The sequence below is a fragment of the Nuphar pumila genome, chromosome 12 (genome assembly GCF_984573655.1).
Source record: "Nuphar pumila chromosome 12, dmNupPumi1.hap1.1, whole genome shotgun sequence".
Classification (NCBI taxonomy): domain Eukaryota; kingdom Viridiplantae; phylum Streptophyta; class Magnoliopsida; order Nymphaeales; family Nymphaeaceae; genus Nuphar; species Nuphar pumila.
Genome location: NC_143260.1, coordinates 20,836,823 through 20,859,106, shown reverse-complemented (window position 1 = coordinate 20,859,106; position 22,284 = coordinate 20,836,823). Strand labels below are relative to the sequence as shown.

General features: G+C 36.6%; 1 protein-coding gene across 1 annotated transcript; it reads left to right on the top strand.

Moving 5' to 3' along the window:
• The first annotated feature begins 269 nt into the window (after positions 1 to 269).
• On the top strand, positions 270 to 20,554 carry LOC149820243 (protein EFFECTOR OF TRANSCRIPTION 2-like). Its single transcript, XM_089982747.1, has 3 exons — positions 270 to 397; positions 4,340 to 4,729; positions 18,734 to 20,554. Exons 1-3 carry the CDS (start codon positions 317 to 319, stop codon positions 19,427 to 19,429), a joined length of 1,167 nt encoding a protein of 388 aa, XP_089838873.1. The 5' UTR covers positions 270 to 316; the 3' UTR covers positions 19,430 to 20,554.
• The last annotated feature ends 1,730 nt before the right edge of the window (positions 20,555 to 22,284 follow it).

Sequence of the window (22,284 nt, the reverse complement as noted above, 5' to 3'; positions counted from 1 at the left end):
TAAGTTCAGACCTAGTTTGAATCCCAATCAAAATCTGATATATGATTTTAATTTTTACAATGAAATAGTTTATTTTTTTTATCGGATCCAGTATTACCCCATATAATTTGGGTCCAAATCCAATACAGATTTAGACTTAAATTGTATATTTTAGATTTGATAAGATCCGACCCGTTTGCAAGGGACTGTTTTGTAACTGCAAATACTCTCGATAATTTAATATTCTGTGGGTGGTGCCCCCCCCCCCTTGCTCCTTCCCACAACCTCACCGCACCCAAAATCCTTCAGGAAGCAATCTTCTTTCGGATTTGGGGTGATGGGTGAAACGGAGATCCTCAGAGTGAGAAGAGAAGATTGCTACAAAACCAAGCATGATAGTGTTTTCTCCGAGTGGGAGGTCATTTTCTTTTTCCTTTTTTTTTGCCGCTCTTTGTAGAATTCCTTGTGTTTTCTGTTCTTTTGATGTATTTTTTGTATTTTTTTTTTCATTTTCGAGTGGGAAGTCAACATTTTTCGAAAAACCATCTTCTAGAATTAGACTATGAGTGAAAAAATTTGGATTTTTCCTACTTTTGTTGTTTCTCCGACCTAGCAACAGAATGTGGGAAGGAACTAAGAAAAAAGTTGGATTTTTATTGGATCTTTGGATGAAAGGTGAGACTCGAATACTCAGATTAAGGGGGGAGAATTATTTTTTCCTGTTGGAGAATTTTTGTGTTCTTTTTCAGTTTATTTTCGAGATTATATATGCCATTTCCCTTTTTTTTCCTGCGCTTCCGCAAGTAGGAATTGTTCTTGTTTTCTTAGATTATTCACCCCCCCCCCCTAGTAGCATTTCCAGTTTTTTAGACTAAAATAAGTCGCTAGTTTGTGGAATGCTATGTACATGAATACGGCAAATAAGTAGTGGGGAATTAATTTTTTCTTTTGATTTTTGAATTGTTTTAGTTTAGTAGAGTAGCTGGTTGAGTGTAGTTCTGCAATGTAAGAATAGATTTTGCACTCTATAAGAACTTTGAGTCCCATTGTTAAGTGCATGTACTGATTACGTGGTTCGGTTTGTGAAGAGCCTATGTCCACGAGCGCATCTCTCTCTCTCTCTTGTGATGTTTTGAGAGTAGAGGAGAGAAATATTTATATTACGTGATACCCAAAGCAATTACAAGATACGTATGATACATTCCTTGGCCAGCAAGACTTCCAACAAACTTCATCTTTCTATCTTTGTAACATAGAATAGGACGACGGCCTCTATTCTTAGTCCTTTCCTTCTAGAAGACTCAAAACGTGTCTTGATCTGATCACCTTTCTTAAGATTGGTTTCCTTGAGTTGGTTGTCACCTCTCTTGAAGCTGCCTCTTTTCTTATCTCTCTTGAACTGTTCATCTTGGACACTTTTCTTATCTCTCTTGGACTGCTCATCTTGGACACTTCTTTCCTGATCTCTCTTGGACTGCATGTCCTGGATAATTGTACCTTCATTAGAAAACTTTTCTTTAGTTTGTGCTGAACCAGGGTACGCCCAGTCATCTCTAACATGTACAACAAATATTTTCTTTTTGTCCTTTTGAGAAAAGTGCGTCAATGGCTGAAAATGTTTGATGGGATGTACAGCAGAGTTGTGAACATGGTTATGATTACATGCTGAGTAGCTCAAGGCACTAAATGACAATGGTTATGGGTGGATAGCTGTTGGAGGTGGTAAAAGTACGAATGAGTTATTTCTAATGTTGTTAACTATGATTGATAGTGAAACAAATTGTAGTTGGTATGGTATGTTTAAAGAGATTCTCCAAAGTTGCATTGTGGAGATGGTTAGTTGTGAAGAGGACATATCACATTGCACAGTTGGACTTTTCTTTTGATGTGAATGTAGTAGCAAACGACTTAAATGTTCTGTTAATTAATGGTTGTTCGACTAGTGGTAGATTGAGTGGGTACAATGCCCACTGAAGTTCGAGATGTTGCTAAAGATTGATTCCGTTTTTGTTTTATCTGTTCACTTCTTTTTATGATCTTGGGATGTTGGTGCATGACAGGTGAAATCGACTAACTTTTTTCTGAATAAAGCTGTTCTCACATTACCACTGGGAGAGATCTTACAGTGGGTGAAGGAATTGGACTTGCATCTCATCCCATTTTTAAATTACTTAGACTGTAGGCTGATTGAACTTTTCCAGAGATTTAGCAGGGATTATATAGATGTGAACCTATTTAACTAAGTTACTTTGTTATGTTGGAACTGGAGAAGATAAAGGAAATTTGACAAAGCATCCACTTACTTTCCACCTTAACTCTCTTCTTGGTAATGGATTAATCCTTCTCTAAGGATAGACAGCCTTGTCAAGAAGGTGCATATAATATAATACAAGATGTTACAGGACATGTTTTTGTTTGCTTGGTAGGCACTGACACAATCCTAGGAATGGGTAAATCCAAGAAGAAATTGCTTTTGATGAATTTTTTATTTTTTGTTTTCTATTTTGATGGTTTCCTAAGGCTAAAAATGGCTAAGGCTGAATAAAGAAATAACAAAATAAGGAATATTTAATAATTTTATTTTATTTTTGTCATGGAGAAATCACTATTTTCTTTTTTCTAGTTTTGTTTTTACGAATATTTATAACATTTTTACATTTTTTTTTCGAAAATGAATGCATAGTCTATTAAGGTTGTAGCCTTGTAGGTAAAATTATTTTACTAGAGGACATGAAAATTGGATTCTGTTGAAGAAGAAATTTAATGGAAAGAAAAGGGCCGAGATTTACTATGATAGTGTGCACCTTGATATCTACTCTTGCCCAAAGATCCATTCTTGTCTTGACTAAGTTTAAATCCTTAACATTCTAGTTATGTTCATTTTATTATAGTTTGGTTTGAAAAGGAATGTGGCTTGCTATGCTAGATGATACACCATCTGGATGTCAATCTAAATTGGACTTATGTTAATTACAAGAGTTGTGTATTTGATCAGTAGATCATCCTTTAGGGAATTTTGTTCAGATGAAATTTGAACCATACTCCAGCTATTCTGCATAAGCCAAAAGAAGGAAGCATCTGCATTCAGCTTAGTTTCTGGTGCATTCAATATTTCTAAATGATCTCACTACTTGTATTGGCCATACCTCCATAAGAAAGCATATTCTGGATTTGCTTGTGGAATGTTTTACCTTGATCTCTATCTTCTTTCCTTATGGAAGACATTGACTTTTGGAGGTTCTTTAAACTTTTTTTTTGAAACTAAAATTTAGTTGAGGCTGATCGTTGTGTGAATATATTGACAAAATTTGAGAAAGTTAACGTTCCTGATATTTTCTATCTCTTGGAGAAATTGCTTTTTTTCCCAATAGATTGAATTTGTTGCATAATTTTTGTTCTTGTTAAATTACTCTGATTTTTTATTTTTGGTGTTTCATGAGATCATATATGTCCCTTTTCTTTATCATTACTCATTAAAATTTTCTAGTAGATTTTTTACTGATGTGCTTTATTTGCATGAGCGCTGAGCTATGCCGCATAGGTGCGGGTGTGGATATGTGTGCGGATGCAACGATGCGGCACTTTAAAAAAACTTGGGTGCGGGGGGTGCAGGAAGGTTATCTATATAATTTTTAACAGTTTTAAGTTAACATACGTGTATGTGTGTGCATTTATGTATTTATATATATAATATAGATAAAACTGGACTTGGTTAGGGTTAACTGAATCTACTTTTGGACGGAAATGGACCTCAGTGTGGTTGACTTCATCTGACACAAAGGAAGCTGTGTCCAAGTATCTCACCCGCATGAGTGCGATGCGGGTGTGGTGCCCTGTTAGAAGATTCTGTGTTACATAGGTGCTGAGAAATATATATAAAATGTGGCAACTTATAGGTGCAAGCTTTTATTTAAATTTAAAGGTGATAAATTACTTCACATGCTTCCTGAACTTAACCCTCAGTTCTTTAAGACAAGTTGATAGTTGATACTAAGGGAATAATGGGGCGTCAAGACCTTTCTACCTTATAAAGTGTTTCTTATAAAATGCGATCTCTCTTGAAACATTGAGTAGTGAAAGAAAGGGCTTCTGGTTTTATATTCTTTTTGTTTCAAAATAACGTAAAGTTGTAATTCTGGGAGGGCTTCATGCGTTTACTATGACATGCACAATTTCTAACATAATCATAAATGCATGAGGGTTGGATTATGGTGTGTGATAGTTTTCTGCTTCAGACAGCCATTCTACCTTATCATTTTTCAGCAAGAACTTTTCAGTATTAACTTATATTTTTTTATTTTCATTCATGTACTTCAGTTTTATCCAACACCCTGTTTGTGCTTGTTTGGCTTTGTGTCAGATTCTTATTGGGCCTTCTGATTGGGAAAACTACTCTTTGGGTAAGGATGGGACAGAACGATATCGGATTCACAACCTCCCAGTAAACTGTTCATGTCCCGGTCTCTATGAACTTGGTATAGCTGCATATCACACAGAAATGGGTCAAAAAATCCGTAAGATTGATTCTCATCACGTAATTGTTGTTTATCTTGGGCAAGCTGACAATGTCCGGACAAGGCTTCAGCATTATGGCCGGGCAGGCTCTCATTTGGACCATGGAATTTCTTTTGTCTCTGCAGACAAAGGAACATCGACTAAACCACCTGGCATTCCATGTATACAGCAAGGACCTGGATTATTTCGGGATATATTTTCTAGAGGTTTTCCTATTGTGTTTCGATGGGCTTCGGTAAATTCGTTTGCCCCCTTTTTTATTTGTTTAAAGTCTTCTGTGGCTGTTTTTCTAAGACAGTTTCCTATGTTTCACATTTGTGCATGAGTTTTTTATGACTGTCCTTGATTCTTTTTTTTTTTTTCTTTTTAAAATTTCAAAATGCATTGCTGTACTTCCTAGGTCAAAATGGTTTTTTTCTCTGCCTCGGTTTGGATAACTGATCTCAGACAGTTTTTTATAGTCAGGGTTAAGTTTAATCATACTACAACCATATCAGAAGCATTCAATCATTTTTTTCTTCATTTGTCCTCGGATTTCTTTTCTTTCCTTTTTTTTGTTGCTCTTTTAAGAGTTGCTATGTCCATTTCTGTAAAGTTGGTATAATTTTTCTTGATCAATGCAATTTCTTTTTTCTTTATGAATCAAAGATAGGGATTTGCCTATGTTATCCATTTTTTTAGCTAAACCAATGGATTACTCGGCTGTGACTAGGATGGGTGTGAATCCAACCATCCCTAGTGCAGCACTCCAGCAATAAAACCTTTTGAGGTCTACCACGACCTGCAGCAATATTTCAGCTTTGGCCTTGCGGCAAATGTAAGGAAATGAGGATCTTCCACAAAAACACAAATGCTTATAATAGGTGTCTATTGAAGACACTACAATCATAACCCACAAAAGGGCATAAAAGGAAGAACACAAAAGATAAAATAATAAACTTTATTTCATTCACATGAAATGCTTAAAAAACATTGTTACAAGGAGAGGGGAAACACCCCTGTTTATATACATTGAGAGAGGGAGAGAGAGGTGCTTAAAGGAGACTCAAGATAGTTGTTGGAGCTAGTCCAACAACTCTAATTGTAGTCGTTGGACTAGCTCCAATGGCTATTTCAACACTAGTCAAATGTTTGGCTAGTTTTGAGTCTAGTTCAATATGAACTAGACTAGCTTAAAAATACAAAATAAAGAGAAAAAATAAATAAATAAAAATTATTATATAATATATTATATTATATTATATATAATTATATACACTTTTTAACACTCTCCTCAAACTTACGGTACAATGAGCGAAAGTTTGTTTAAGAAGAAATGGAATCTAAGAGCAATGAAAGGTTTGGTGAAAAAATCTGCTAATTGGTATTCTAATGTAACATATGGCAGATCAATGGTTCCATGTAGATACTCCTCTTTGACATAGTGACAATCCATTCTAATATGTTTGGTGTAACGTATGACAGATCAATGGTTCCATGTAGATACTCGATACTCCTCTTTGACATAGTGACAATCCATGTTTGGTGCGTTCATGAAATGTTTGGTTGCTGGCAATATAGATCACACTTTTGTTGTCACAGCACATGCGTGAAACTTGTGTCACATCAACTCCCATGTCAACTAGCAGTCTTCTGAGCTAAACTACCTCCATTGTTGTGGTGGTCATGACTTGATATTCAACTTCGGTGGACAAAAGAGAAATGTTTTGCTGCTTTTTGTACCACCACGAAATCAAGGATTCACTTAAGAAAACAAAAAACCAGTGGTTGAGTGTCTGTTATTGGGATCACATCCTCAGTCACCGTCAGTATAAGCAATTAAATTTAATGAAGATGAAACTGACAAGAATAAGCCTCATCAAAGAGAAGACTTGATGTCTTTAACAATATGCAAAACTGCTCCCACGTGAATGGAAGTGAGAGCATGCTGAAATTGACTAGCTATGTGTACATTGTGTGCTATATCAGGTCTAGTAATGGAAAGATAGGAAAGTGCTCCAATAAGCTGTCTGTGAGGAGTGGGATCATGAAGAAGTTCTGCATCATAGTTCTCATTTTCATGTTGACAACTGTTAGAGTATCCACTCTCTTATCATCTGTAATTCCAGACCTGAAAACAATATCAAAAGCAAATTTAGATTGAGATAATAAATAATCTCGAGAAAAATAAGCAAATTCAATTCTCCAAAAAATATCTTAATAAACCTAAATCAGTCATTTCAAAATGATTTTTAAGAAGCTTTTTAATATTTTCAACTCCTTGTTTGTTGCCTCCGGTGATGATCATATCATCCACATAAAGAAGAATAATAATAATCCATGCATCAAAAATCTTAATAAACAAAACAGACAGGTTCTGAATCCAATATCAAGCATAACATGACTAAATCTGTCATACGAGGCTTTTGGTGCCTGTTTAAGACCATATAGAGCTTTTTTCTAAACGAAGAGCTTTGCCCTTAGGAATACTAATACCAGGTGGTTCTTCCATATAAACTTCTTCAATTAGGTTTTCATTGAGAAAAACATTTTTGACATTCATTTGAAATATGAGTCATTTTCTAATAGAGGCTAAGGCTATCAACAGTGTTGTGAAAAGCGTTGAGGCGTAGCAAGGCGCTCCACCAAAATCGGAGGCGAGGCGTAAGCCTCAATTTTTTTTAAACTTAAAAAAAAAACTATAAAAATTATCTAAAATTATAAATAAATAAGAAATGCTTTATTGATGAAGCGCCAACTAACACGAAATAAAAAATCTCAAATAAATACGAAAAAATATGAGATTAACATATAAAAGTAACATTAATGCAACAACTTGATCTATATAAGTATCTAATTGCATAAATATGAGCATTCATTCAATAAAAAACTAACATTAACAACAAAATGCATATTAGCACTAACAACATCATGTCATAATTAAAAAATGCATGTTAACATTAACAACCAAATGTTAATGTATTTGTCCAGAATTCTTCAAAATGAGAGTGTTAACATTCACAATTACAACTGAAAGTCCCCAAAAACATATAAATGGCCAATAGCTCTATGATATGAATTAGGGCTTAGGCTCTTGTTGTGTCTCGTCATCATCAATATTTAAGTCTTCAATATCATCATCTGAAGAATCCATATAAATAGGTTCTTCTTCATCTTCATTCTCTGACTCTTCATCATCTACACTTTCTTCATCCATGTCCTCAATTACTTCTTTTGCTTTTCTTTTTTCGTTCAATAAAAAATCATGTATTAAATATTTATGTTATGTAATTAAAAAAATACATTTATATTCATAGCTAGGTAAAAGGAATATAACTTTACCTCGATCTCTTGAAGACATGTCTTGCCTAGAACCACTTTGTGAAACATGAAGTGAAGTGACTTTTTCAATAGGTACATGCTCAATGGCATTTATGTCGAAGTTCGGATCCAACCATGAATCCTCCAACCAATTGGGATCACTTGGCAATACTGGATCTTCCTTCTCCACAATCCACTCATCGTCTGAGTCTATATGATCTAGACATATAGGGTCTTTGGTAGCCCTCCTCTTCATATTTCTCTCTCTTAATTTCATATTGTACATTACAAAAACCAGTATATTCATCTTCTTTTGTTCAAGTCTATTCCTTTGTTTTGTATGCACCTATAATTTCAAATCATTGATAATCAAATATAAGATAATTAAACATATAAAAATGTTTTTAAAAAATAAAATACAAAGTCACAAACCAATGAGAAAGTACTCCAATTCCTCTCACAGCCCGATGCACTGCATGTCAAACTTAAAATTCGAATTGCAAAATTCATCAACTCAAGATTTTCGTGCCCAAATGAACTCCACCAATCAGCTACATTCAAATAAAATAATAAAAAATTGATAAAAACATTAAGAATGTCATAATTAACAAAAACATAAAAAAATATTGACAAATAATAACATAATTGCAAACTTACCAGGACTTTTTAATTTTCTTGTTGTAACAACTGCCTCTCTGCCAAACAAGCCCTTTGCCTTTTTAAATGCATCGATTTGTGTTGTAATTTTCAACCGAATATTTGCATCAGAAACTAATTTTTCAACACAATCATAAAAGCCACTCATAACTTCTCCATCAGGGTTGAAGTTGTCAGCATAATGAAAATGTGGATTTAAATAATAGGCAACTGCATGCAAAGGCTTATGAAGTTACAAGTCCCATCGTCTATCAATGATATCCCAAATAGGTTTATATTTTCTTTTGACATTGTCAAGGTTTGAAGCAATTTCCTCCTTCGTGAAAAAGGTGCAAAGGATCCGACCCGATCCATGTAACCCTTTTTTATATTTATCGGGTCTGGATACACCAGACCCGGACCCATACTGTAATGTAAACTTAAATACACAAGTTTAGGTCACGATTTCGTATTACTGAAATCGTGACAGCTGCAATCTCTCTCTCTCTCTCTTCTCTTTCTCAACACAGTTGCAGAGGAAAACTTGTTAAAATATGGCTTGCGTATGGATCTGGATCCAGATCCATACGCATGGTATGTTAATGAAACATATGTTGGATATTTCTTATTAATGGCATCCTTGTAATATCTCTGATATTACAAGGATAGTTGTATATCTGCTTTATATATATAAAGGTTAGGGCTTGGAGGTCGAGCTATTGAGTGCCGCCCCAGCCATTGTGTTTCTCTCTCTCTCTCTCCCTGTTTCCTGTAGAAGCTGTACCAGATATCAAATCTGATATGGTATCAGAGCCTTAGCCATCCTATGCGTGAAGAAGCTCTGAAACAGCAGATCGTGAACAGTTCAGCGTGAACAACGTGTTCATCGAGAACAGCGTGAGCAACAGATCGTGAACAGCAGCACTGCGTGAACATCCTGTGCGTGAAGAAGTTCTGAAACAACAGATCGAGAACAACAACTTTTAAAATCTCATCCTCTGAAATCTCCCCTTCTGAAAGTTGGTACCTTTCTTTTCTTTTCAGCGTGAACAGCGTTCTCATCGACTGTGTTCATCGAGAACATCGTGAAGAACAGATCGTGAACAACAACTCATCGACTGTGTTCATCCCAAGTTCTTTCTTTTCTGTTACTTTATCGTCTGTGTTGGTTCCAATTTTTTTTTCCTAAACATCACCGACTGCTGTTCCCTTTTTTTTTTTTCCAAACCAGTTTTTGATTCCACAAGTTTCCTTTCCTTTCCTTCATTGCTGTTTTAGTGTTCTTTGTGCAACACTTTTGGTCGTACAGGTATATTCCTTATTACAGTTTTACTGATTGATTAAGTGATCTCAAATATGTTTATTTCTTTTCATTCATCTTGTTTGCTTATTCATTATTCCACTGATATGGATTATTCTTCGTCTTCGTCATTTGGTCCCTCTGCCAATTTCTTGAGTCAGCTCGTTACAGAAAAACTTACTCATTCTAATTTTTTGACCTGGAAAAGGCAAATCCTTCCTTTTATACGGAGTCAGGATCTCGATGAACATTTGGATGGTTTAGTCTCTATACCACCACGGCTTATTTTGCAGGAAATCAAGGATGAGAAGGGTGACACAATTACCATTTCCATTAAGAATCCAGAGTATACAGCTTGGAGGAAGCGGGATCAGTCTTTGGTTGCTTATATTACGTCAACACTCTCTCAAGAAGTGTTGGTTACTCTTTCAGATGATTGCACTGCGGCGGATCTGTGGAGTAAGCTGTCACAGACTTACTCTCAGATATCAGAATCCCGAGTTATGTTCTTAAAAAATGAATTTCAAAGTTTGAAGAAAGGCTCCATGACAATCATGGAATACATAGGTCGCTTGAAGAGTATTACTGATCAATTGTCTGTTGTTGGAAGTGCTATTGCAGATAAAGATAAAGTTCAACAACTTCTCAATGGATTGGGTCCTGATTTTGACATGTTTACCACAGCCTTATCATGCCTTCCTCACTTGCCCACTTTTGACGACCTCCAAGCGAAACTTCTCCAGCATGAGATGATTATGAAGCAAAGGGCAGAAGGAAATGAATCAGCTCATCCTCATTCAGTTTTGGCCATGGACACTTCTGTAGGTTTTGGACGATGGAATGGAGGGCATCAAGGAGGCAGAGGCCGTGGACGTTTTGGGCAGGGAGGACGTGGTATCTTGCATACACCTAATATTTTAGGGGTTTTCAATACAGGGAATCAGAGGAGAGTGTCCACTTGTTTCTTATGTAACAAAAGAGGACATGTGAAAGCTGATTGTTGGTTCAATCTACAGAATAGAGGAAAAATAAACAAAATTGAAAATAAATCAGCTACTGCTGTGGACACAAAAGTGCCATCCACAGATGTGCAACAACTTTTGTTATCAGCATTGTCACAGATGACGATCAAGCAAAATGAACAAGGCGAATGATATGTTGATTCAGGTGCCGCCACACATGTTACGGGTAATGCGGGTAAGTTATTTCACTTATTGCCTTACTTTGAAAAAGGTAGTATAGTTACGGGAGATGGAACTTATCACTCCATTAGTCATACTGGCAATGCACATATCCCTATGTCAAAGTCCTCACTTCACTTGTCCAATGTCCTTCTTGCTCCTAATATTAAAAAGAACATTGTTTCTGTAGCTAAACTTGTTGACGATATGAATTCTTCCGTCGAATTTACTCCCTCTTCTGTTTATGTTAAGGATCTACGAACGAAGGAGACATTCGCTAAGGGGGAGCGACAAGGAAACATGTACCTCTTCAAGAAGATTCTTTCAGTGTCTTCGTCTTCAGTCCCGGTCCTCCAGTTGAAGTCGTCCAAGCATTCTTCAGTGTCTTCGCCTTCAGAGTCTTTGTTTTTTCCTTCATTGGAAGTTTTTAATTCATCTCATTGTAATAAGCCAGATATTTGGCATAGTCGTTTGGGACATTGTAGTCGAGGTTTCGTTGAAAATCTTGTGTATGATGGTCTCCTTCCAGAGTCTAGTTTATGTTCATTTTCTGATAATAATAATAAATGTTCTTCATGCGAACTCTGCAAAAGTCATGTTCTTCCTTTTCATATTATAAATAAAAGAGCTTCAAAGCCATTTGAGATTATTTGTTTAGATGTTTGGGGACCTGCACCTATTCCTTCTCTTTCTGACAGTCGTTATTATGTTATCTTTATTGATTCCTATTCCCGTTATACTTGGATATATTTCTTAAAACACAAGCATGAAGTTTTTCAAATATTTTGGGAATTCCATTCGATGGTCAAAACAAAGTTTGCTTATGATATTGTGCATTTACAATGTGATGGTAAAGGAGAGTATTCATCGAACGAGTTTATTGCCTTTCTTCGGGATAAAGGAATAAGTCGACAAGTTTCTTGCCCTCATACTCCTCAACAAAATGGGGTTGCAGAGAGGAAACACAGGCATATTGTCGAGAGCGTGATGAACATGTTACATGATAGCAATGTGCCCGTTAGTCTCTGGACATAAGTTTTTTCACACATCTGTTCATATCTTAAATCGTCTTCCTATGACACTTTTGGATCAGAAATCTCCCTATTTTACTTTATTCGGATCCCTCTTACGATGAGCTGCGTGTTTTTGGTTGTGTATGTTATGTACATGTTGATTCATCTCTGCGAAATAAGTTTCAGGACAAGGCTGTCAAGTGCTGATTTGTTGGGTATGCAGATGACTACAAAGGTTATCGATGCTATGATCCTACTACAAAACATATTAGGACCTCCAGAAATGTTGTTTTTGACGAACGAAATTTTCAGGTCAATGACTCTGCAGCGTTGCCATCTCGAGAATTAGAAGTATATGATCCATGGATGAGCGCAAATCTTTTTGCTAATACAGGAGAAACATGTCAGACAAATTGTCCTTCCTTCAGCTTGAGTAGGGAGTTGAATGACTCACAAATGCATGTTGAATTATCTCCAGTTGAGTCTCCAGTTGAGCCACCTGAAATGAAATGAGGATCTTCGAAACACGAGCTTAGATTAACAAGGGCAAGTGTCAAGAATGACACTAAAGCATAACCCTTAAAAAGGGTATAACTGGAAAGAAAATAAAAATAAAAATGTATTCTTTATTGATATGAAAAACCAATTGCTTAAGAAGCATTGAAATAAAGTACAAGAGGGGCTGCACCCCTTTATGTACACAGCTGAAAGATGACTCAATAGAGCTGTTGGACACAGTCCAACAACTCTATTTAGAGCTGTTGGAATGTGTCAGTCCAACAACTCTATTAAGAGCTGTTGGACTGTGTCAGTCCGACAGCTCTATTGCTAGTCAAGTCTGGACAGGACTTGACTAGCAACAGTCATTTAGATGACATAAAGACAAAAAATAAAAATAAAGGGAAAAAATTACAGAAAAGAAAGAAATGAAAAATGTATTTATATATATATAATAATAATATAATATTATTATATATACATATATGTACAGTTTTACATTTTAACACTCCCCCTCAAACTTACGGTACAATGAGCGAAAGTTTGTCTAAGAGAAAGTGAAATCGGGGAGCAGCGAGAGGCTTTGTAAAGAAGTCTGCTAACTGATATTCTGAAGTGACATATGGCAGATCAATTATCCCGTGTAGATATTCCTCTCTGACGTAGTGACAATCCATTTCGATGTGTTTGGTGCGTTCGTGGAATGTTCTGTTACTGGCAATGTATATTGCACTTTTGTTGTCACAACACATTTGTGAAGCCTTTGTTGCTTCAGCTCCCATGTCAGCAAGCAGTCGTCGGAGCCAAACTACTTCCATGGTCGTGGTTGCCATGGCTCTGTATTCAGCTTCGATGGATGAGAGAGATACCTTTTGCTGCTTTTTACACCTCCACGAGATCAATGATTCCCCTAAAAAGACACAAAAGCCAGTGGTTGAGTGTCTGTTATTGGGATCACCTCCCCAATCAACATCAGTATATGCAATTAAATCAAGAGAAGAGGAGGAAGATAAGAAAAGTCCTCGTGAAAGAGAGGACTTGATGTATCTGATAATACACATGACTGCTCCCATATGAACAGAAGTATGAGCATGTTGAAATTGACTTGCTGTATGAACAACATGTGCTATATCTGGTCGAGTAATGGATAGACAGGAAAGTGCCCCGACAAGCTGTATGTAAGGAGTAGGGTCTGCAAGAAGTTCTCCATCATCAATCTTCATTTTAACATTAACAACTTCTGGAGTGTCAACTTTCTTATCATCAGTAATACCAGACCTGAAAACAATATCAAAAGCAAATTTAGTCTGAGATAATAAATAAGCAAGAATAACCCAAGTGTTCTAGCAACACCTTCCAATAATGAAGAAAATGAAGGTGTTAATGTCGTCTTAAGATCGGGGAGCAAGTTAAGGACCTACAAGCCTCCCCTACTTCAAGAATTAAAACTAAAGTTCAAGTGGTCAAGGTGAAAAGAGAGATTATAGCAAGCTCGTGTGTCACTTTTGTAAGGAACCGGGGCACATCAAGCCGATTTGCCCAAAGTGGAAGAAGTTGCTAGCTATGGCTACCACATCCCAACCTCAAAAGGAAGAGTGCTCATCATCTTCAAATGATGCTCTCTCACTTCAACAAATTGTTGATGCACTTAACCTCTTTTGAAGGGGGCTATTTCCGGAGCCGCATAGCGTCAACCTCTTCTCCTCTCGGTAAGACCTCGTGGCTTTTAGATTCGAGTGCTTCATTTCACATATCTCCAAGTATTAGTTCTTTTTCTGAATACTCAAACAATCTTTCTCCATCCTTTGTGTCAACCGCGGATGAAACATCTTGAAGTAAAATGAATTGAAAATTTTGAAAAACAAGGGTTATTTATTCCAAAAATTAGATTTATACCAAAATTAAACTTAAATTTGCTTTCAGTTTCTCAACTCTCGGATCATGGGTGTGATATAAAATTTTCTTTTAACAAATGTCGGATACAGGATCGTCGATCCGGGAGGTTGATTGGGGAAGGCTCTAGGAAAGACGATCTATACTATGTCGATTCCCTTCAAATTTCAAAGAACCTGTATTGTAATGTTCCTCAACAAAAGGATATTAATGTATGGCACAAGAGACTTGGACATCTAAATGTTGTAAAATTTTTTCATTTATCTTTTGTTAAAAATCTATGTAAAAGTGATTTCACTTGTAATGATTGTATTCTTGGGAAAATGAAAAAATTACCTTTTTGTCAAAGATCTATGCTTACAACAAGACCTTTTGAAATTGTCCATTCTGATGTATGGGGACCAACACCTGTTTTATCAAAAGAGTTTTTTGCATATTATGTCATTTTTGTTGACGACTACCCGAGGTATTGTTGGATATTTTTTCTTAAGCACAAATATAAAGTTTTTTTTACTTTTAAAACCTATCATATGATGATTAAAAATCAATTTAATGAAAACCTAAATTTTTTTAAAACCTATATGGTACGGAATGTTGGGCTGCCAAAAGATATCATATGCAAAAAATGAGTGTAGCTGAGATGCGGATGCTTAGATGGATGTGTGGAAATACAATAAAAGATAAGATTCAGAACGAGGAGATACGTAAGAAGGTAGGTGTTGCACCCATTGAAAATAAGATGCGAGAGAATCGTTTACGGTGGTTTGGACATATTCGGCGAAGGCCTAGTGATGCTCCAGTTAGAAGGTTGGAGAAATGGGAAAATATGTTAGTTAAAAGAGGTCGGGGTAGGCCTAGGAAGACTTGGATGGAGATGATAGGAAAGGATATGAATGCTTTGAACCTCACCGAGGACATGGCATTGGATAGAAATGATTGGAGGAAAAGGATTCATGTGGAAGACCTGAAATGAATTTCTTTTTTGGTTCATATCGCTGACCCCAATTGTTTTGGGATGAAGGCGTAGTTGTTGTTGTTGTTGTTGTTGTTGTTTGATTCTGGTGGAGAATACCTTTCAAGTGAATTAAAAAATTATCTTGAAAGTCATGGTATTCTCCACCAAAGATCTTGCCCGAAGACCCTTCAACAAAATGGATTAGCTGAAAGAAAACATAGACACATAATAGAGACAACTCAAACTCTACTTATTTCTCAAAACATTCCAAAAGGTTTTTGGGCCGAAGTTGCTTTAGCATTTGTCTATCTGATAAATTGGCTACCTTCTAAAAATTTGAACAATGTCTCGTTTTTTGAAATGTTGTATACCAAAGAACCCGACTATAGTTGGTTGAGAATTTTCGATTGCAAATGCTTTGTTCTTACTGACAAGAACGATAAGCTTTCATCGAAAGCCATTGCATGTGCCTTTCTTGGATATTCTGAAACCCAAAAAGGGATTCAGTGTTATGATGTTAAGAATGATAAGTTATATGTTTTCAGAAATGTGAGTTTTTTGGAAAATGTTAACGGCTTTGAGAGAAGTGAACCTTATAAAGAAAATATGGATTACTTCTTTTTATTTGAGTTGTTATCACAAGATGATGATAGTGATGATGAACTCACTCATAATGATGCTAATGATAAAGAAGATGAAGAAAATATTTCCTCTCATGTGCTTATCTTCCAACATAGTGATGAAGGGGCATCGAGCGATCCTATAACATATACCTATAGGGATAGAAACAATTTTAGGAGTGCAATTGAAAAATACAGTGAACCTAGTAGCTCCAATTCAACAAATGATGAAAACCTACGGAGAACTGAGAGAAGTATAAAGTTGCCTTCTAGGTTCATCTCTTATGATTTCTTTACACCTAAACATAGAGCCTGCCTTAACGCCATTCACTCCTATATAGAACCCAGAAACTTCGAAGAAGCCAAAATGAATGATGAATGACTGAAAGCAATGGAGTGTGAGCTTTCAGCTCTCAATAGGGCAAAAACTTGGGAATTCCAAGATCTCCCTAAGGGTAAAAAAACAATAAGGTGTAGATGGGTATTCAAGGTGAAAACTAAGAGCGATGGATCTCTTGAGAGATATAAAGCTCGGTTATTTGCAAAGGGATATAGTCAAGAATATGAGATTGACTACGAAGAAACGTTTGCTCCTATGGCCCACATGGTCACAGTCCGATGCCTCATCACTGTTGCCTCAATTAACAAATAGAACATTTATCAAATGGATGTTAAAAACGCCTTCTTAAATGGTGATTTAAATGAAGAGGTATACATGGATGCTCCGTCAGGAATGAAGACTCCCAAAGGAAAAGTGCTTCGTTTTCAAAAAGCACTTTATGGTTTAAAGCAAGCTCTCAAGGCTTGGTATGATAGATTTAATTCGGTAATGTTAGAAAATGGTTTTTCATCCTGTTTCACTGACACTGCTTTATTCGTTAGAAAAACCAATGCAGGGATTGTTATTCTTCCATTGTATGTGGATGATATGCTAATAACCGGAAGTAATACTAAAGGTGTTAGAAGCATAAAATCAATTTTAAAGAATAGATTTGAGATATCTGATTTGGGATTTCTAACTTATTTTTTAGGTATTAAAGTAATATACTCTCATAGAGGGTATGTTTTATCTCAAACTAAGCTTGCCTCTGAGATTATTGACAGGTCAGGTATTACGGATGATAAGGTTTGTGAAACTCCTGCTATAGTAGGAGCAAAAATGAAGATTGATGATGACATTCCTCTTTCAGATCTCACCCCTACAGGCAGCTTGTGGGATCATTGATGTAGCTGAGTATTACTAGATCAGATATCTTTCATGCAGTTCATACTGCAAGTCAGTTCTAACATGCACCAACATCGGTTCACATGAGTGCCATCTTGCGGATCATAAGATACATAAATGGTACACTAAATAAGGGAGTATTCTTATCTTCTTCTTCTGAATTAAAATTAATTGCTTATACTGACTCTGATTGGGGAGGTGACCCAAATAACCGTCACTCCACTACTGTTTTTTGTGTATTTTTAGGAGACTCGCTAATTTCATGGATATGTAAAAAGTAACAAAAAATGTCTTTTTAACTGAAGCTGAATATCGAGCCATGACAACTACTACCATGGAGATTGTATGGATTCATCAGCTATTAGAAGACATGGAGTTTAATGTAGAAGGGTCCACCAAGCTATGCTGTGATAACAAGAGTGCAATCTATATTGCCAAAAATCATACGTTTCATGAACAGACTAAATACATTGAGATGGATTGTCATTATGTTCGAGAAGCCTATCTGAAAAGAGTCATAGATCTTCCATATATAACTTCAGAATATTAGTTGATAGATTTCTTCACTAAAGCTCTGTGTTCTCCGCGATTCAACCTTCTTAGCAAACTTTCGGTCATCATGCCCTAAGTTTGAGGGGGGGGGGGTGTTAAATTGTAATACTGAATCAATGTAATTATATATATATATATATATATATTTCTTGTAATAGTCAGAGGGGTAGTTTAGTCATTTTGCGCATATCCATTTTTTTGATATATTGTAATTTCCTTTTATTTCTTATTTTCTTTTTTGTAAACCTAGGTTAGTGTGTACCTTGGGGGCCCAACATCTAGTCATTGGGCCCCTCCAAAAATGTGACCATTGGAGGGGCTCCAACGACTAGAAGTGGAACCCCTCCAAGGTCTCCACCTCTATATAAATGGGGGTCCTCTCCTTGTATTTATTTCATGGCTTTGGGTCAAAGCCCAAGTGTTCAATAAAGCTTTTTTATTCCTTGAGTGCATTTGTGAGATTGATTGGGTTGTGCCTTTGTGCACAAGTGTTCTAGGCGTTAGGCGTTCTTATTGTGCATGTGTGCACTTGTCTTTCATCAAGAACATTGGGTCTTGATCATAGTATTTTGTTGAAGATACTTTCACAATTATCAATAAATATCTTATTTTTTTACTGTGTTGCCCTTTGTTGGTTATTTGGATTGTCTCTTTATGCATTTTGGTGCTTGTATTGTGCCTTTGTATTGTCCACTCTTGGACTTGTATGTGCTTTTGCACTTTGTTCTTGTAATTTCGCTTACTTCATTACATTTTTATACCATAAATATGACACCCCCCCCCACATATATATATATATATATATATATATATATATATATATATATATATATATATAATGTACTCTAAGCCTCTTGCTTGCACAATCTCCTGCTGGTCTTCATTGAGTATTGTAAACTTTTTGAAGTTTGATAGTAAGCTAAATTTAAGGTTCAGGTAACTTCTTGCCTTGAGCAGAAAATCCAGAATTTGCTGGTACGTATCTCTAAAATTTTTTGGCTGGGTGCTCTTAAGGCATGTATGCTTTCACAAACTCTCTTCCTAATGATCTTGTTGATTGTTACAGATGAAAGACAAAAGAGAATCAGAGTTGAAAGAGTCTCAGCTTCTTGCTTTCTTTGATTATGCATGGAACAAGGGAGGAAATGGTCCACGCCGTGCTAATGACATCCTTCTAAAGTTTGATAAAATTGGGTCATGCATCCCTGCTTTCACACACATCTCTCAAACATTTAAGCAGTGGAAGTGGAAAGCACTTGGATCAAAGCAGATTGGGATTGAGATCAACTCAAGCAAGCCAATGAAAGAGGCTCAATCAAATTTGAAGGACAACAATGTTGATTTAGATGTGCGTGTTTTCAAGTTCAGCAGATCACGCCCTTGGTTGGTGTCAGAAAGAGTTGGCAGTCTTGAGCATCATAATATTTGTGGTGTTGCCTTGGGTGATGGGTCTATTTGCAAAGCACTTCCTGTTGCGGGAAGAAAGAGATGCAGTAGGCACAAAGGGAAAAGAATCAACGGTCAGCACAAAGGGTTGAATGTAGGTGGAGTGCTAGAAGGTTTGGTGGCAGAAAGAGTTGGTGGTTTTGAGCATCAAAGTATCTGTGGTGTAACCTTGGGTGATGGGTCTATTTGCAGAGAGCTTCCTGTTGCCAGAAGAAAGAGATGTAGTGAACACAAAGGGAAGAGAATTAACAGTCTGCATAAAGGGTTGAATGTAGGTGGGGTGCTAGAAGGTTTGGTGGCAGAGAGAGTTTGGTAGTTTTAAGTATCAAAATATGTAACCTTGCGTGATAGGTCTATTTGCAAAGAGGGTCCTGTTGCCAGAAGAAAGAGATGCAGTGAGCACAAAGGGATGATAATTAACGTGAATATAGGTGAAGTAGATGGAGTGCAAAAGGAAGTTTATGCGTCTGTGGTGTGAGTTTAGGTGATGGATCTTTCTGCATGGAAAGGCCGGTTCATGGAAGGAAGAGATGCGAAAACCATAAAGGAAGATGGGTTGCTGTATCAACCCTTCAAATGTTCACTCATCTAAATTATGGAGCTAGGTCAGAATAACCAAGGACAAGATTTGATTGACATTACATAATATCGAAAAAATTTACTGCTTTTATGAATAGTCATCATAAGAGTATTTGGAGTGTACCGCTGTGGTCTGTCCCTTACAGTGTAGATTGGTACTGTGGCACTATGAGAAATGTTCATTGGTTGAGTTCTCTAATGTGAAAGTCTAGAAAAGGGGTTGAATGAGATATCTGGACCGGTTGGAGCTGCACTATCTTAACTGAGGGGATCTCAGATTCAAATCCAACTGGGGTCTACCCCTAGCTTGATTGATTGAAAAAGAAAAGAACCTCAACAAGCCTGTTTATGATGGCTAGCCTTGGTGGTGCTAGACCTATCAGTTCAAGCATTTGACATTGAATCTTCATGAGTTCTGAGATAATTTATGTGGCTATAACGATGCAGTGTGAAGAAATGAAAGGTGGGCGTTCACATGTGATAACACACTCATGTATATTGGTGTCTTTACAGTATCGGCACAATGCCTCCATTAACATCGTGGCCAGTTAATGGAGGCATGGACAAAGATATGGGGACAGTTGGGTCCGTGAATGCTGCTACTTTTTTCATAGATATGTGTTTTTGTGGCTTTCATCAAAATTTGGTCTCATATAATTTGAAGCAACATGAAAAGTTCAGAAAGTTCGAGGGACCACCAGTAAGAAATGATGGCAAACTATTGCGAGAATAGTGCGACGATCCCGACTTTCTCTTCATAAATATGACATGCTACGTCAGACTATTTGAAATTATTATACACAGCAGTTTTGCTCATTATTGTATGGAAAATGATTGTGTATGCCTTGTTATACTAGAAAAAGTGACTTGGTGGAACTTGAGTTGCCTACTTCCTCTTCATCATATAATATTGTAAAGAAGTGTTGGGAAAACTCAGGAAATTATGAGATTTTCTGAGGTGTTTTTTTCTTTCCTTCTTTATGCTTATGTAGTTGTACCGATTTCACCGCTGGTTCTTTGGATTGACCGCTTGTTTCTGCTTTTCTGGATCATGTCACATGGGTGCTTCTACACCCTCAAAGCAACCATGTGGCACTTGTACCAGCACCTGCATCTATGTGACATAGGTTCAAAATTATCTGAGTTACAAAAAAACACTCGAAAACTTATGATTGTATAATTGCAAATTCAACACACACACACAGATCCTTCACCTAAGTTTTTCAAAATAATCGTGTCACACCTAAGGCTGGCAAATGAACCGAAGAACTTGTGACTTGTCTCAGTTTGGTTTAAGCTCATTTAGCTTAAACGAGTCAAATCCAAACCTGAGGCCTTTGGCTCCGGGTGTGATTTATATATATTTGGTGCCTTAATTATATGGAACTATTGAGCTAAAAATCATAGGTTCAAGCTTCATCAACTCAATCAGGCCTCGGGTGTTCAGAAAGGTTTGTTTGCTAAAGATCAAGCCATGGTGTTATTTAGATAAAAAAAATTAATTTTTTGTCATGAAATTTTAGTGCAGGTAGACTTTCATTTTTTAAGCACTTAAAAAACCTGCTTATGTGCAACAATCATATGATTCAAAACTCATTTCCCATTAAACAAACATTGTAGATAACATCTATAAGATTTAATTTACAAAAAAAAACCTGAAAAATATATATGTGAAGTATCAACAATTAAGTGCAATATATATATATATAACATATGATTGTTTTTTACACATTCCAGCTTGTGTTTAGCTCATTGTTCAAGGATATGCCAAGCTTGAGGATGACTTGGCTAAACACGAGCACAAGCTGAGTCATGAGCTCAGTCCACTGGTAGACGAGCAGAGTCTGAACACACCCTGATTGGTTTGTTTGGCTGGTTTAGTCACACCTAGGGATGCACACGAGCCGAGTCGAGCTTAAACAAGATTTATTAAAAAAAAATTTATGCAAAGGAGAGAATTGAAGACAAGACCTCCTAAATAAAGACCAAGGGATCGACCATTAAGCCAAACCATAACTTTTGGTAATTAATACTGAAACAATTTTATACATACTAAACGTTCTGAGCGAAAAAAGGCAGGGTTCAAACCCAACACGTTCTTATTAAAGACTAATGCCCTACCCATTATAGTAACAACGCAGATCTGTTTTTTTTTTTGCAAAGATATTATATATATGGGGTTTGCAATGAACCGAGCCTTATCGGGCTTGACAAGTCATTCAAGCTCGGCTCGATAGCTCGTCCGAGCTTCATACACCGGTTCAAGCTCGGCTCATTTACGAAGTGGATGAGCCTGAGCCGAGCCCAAGCCAGCTCGGGTTGGTGTGCATCCCTAGTCACACCCACATCTTTGTGGCACGGTTTTGGATTTCCATTTATTTTGTTAAAGGTTTTATTAACGACCTATCTCATCAATACTAAAAAGTGGAGGTTCAAATGGACCAGACAGGATTTTTGTTTCTGTCCCGTCCTCTACCAGGATTTGTGTTGTAGAGCACCAATGTCTTCTTGATGTATGTTGTTTTTGTTTCTCATAATTATTTGCGTAGCAAACTGCTAATTTTCTCAAGCCATGCGCATGGGAAGGTGTAA

What these genes read in the sequence shown, in the direction of transcription:
- LOC149820243 (XM_089982747.1), top strand. Translation starts at nt 317, where the DNA reads ATGGGTGAAACGGAGATCCTCAGAGTGAGAAGAGAAGATTGCTACAAA. An exon ending in GTGTTTTCTCCGAGTGGGAG is followed by an intron (nt 398 to 4,339) that starts GTCATTTTCTTT and finishes GCTTTGTGTCAG; the next exon opens with ATTCTTATTGGGCCTTCTGA. An exon ending in TTGTGTTTCGATGGGCTTCG is followed by an intron (nt 4,730 to 18,733) that starts GTAAATTCGTTT and finishes TGATTGTTACAG; the next exon opens with ATGAAAGACAAAAGAGAATC.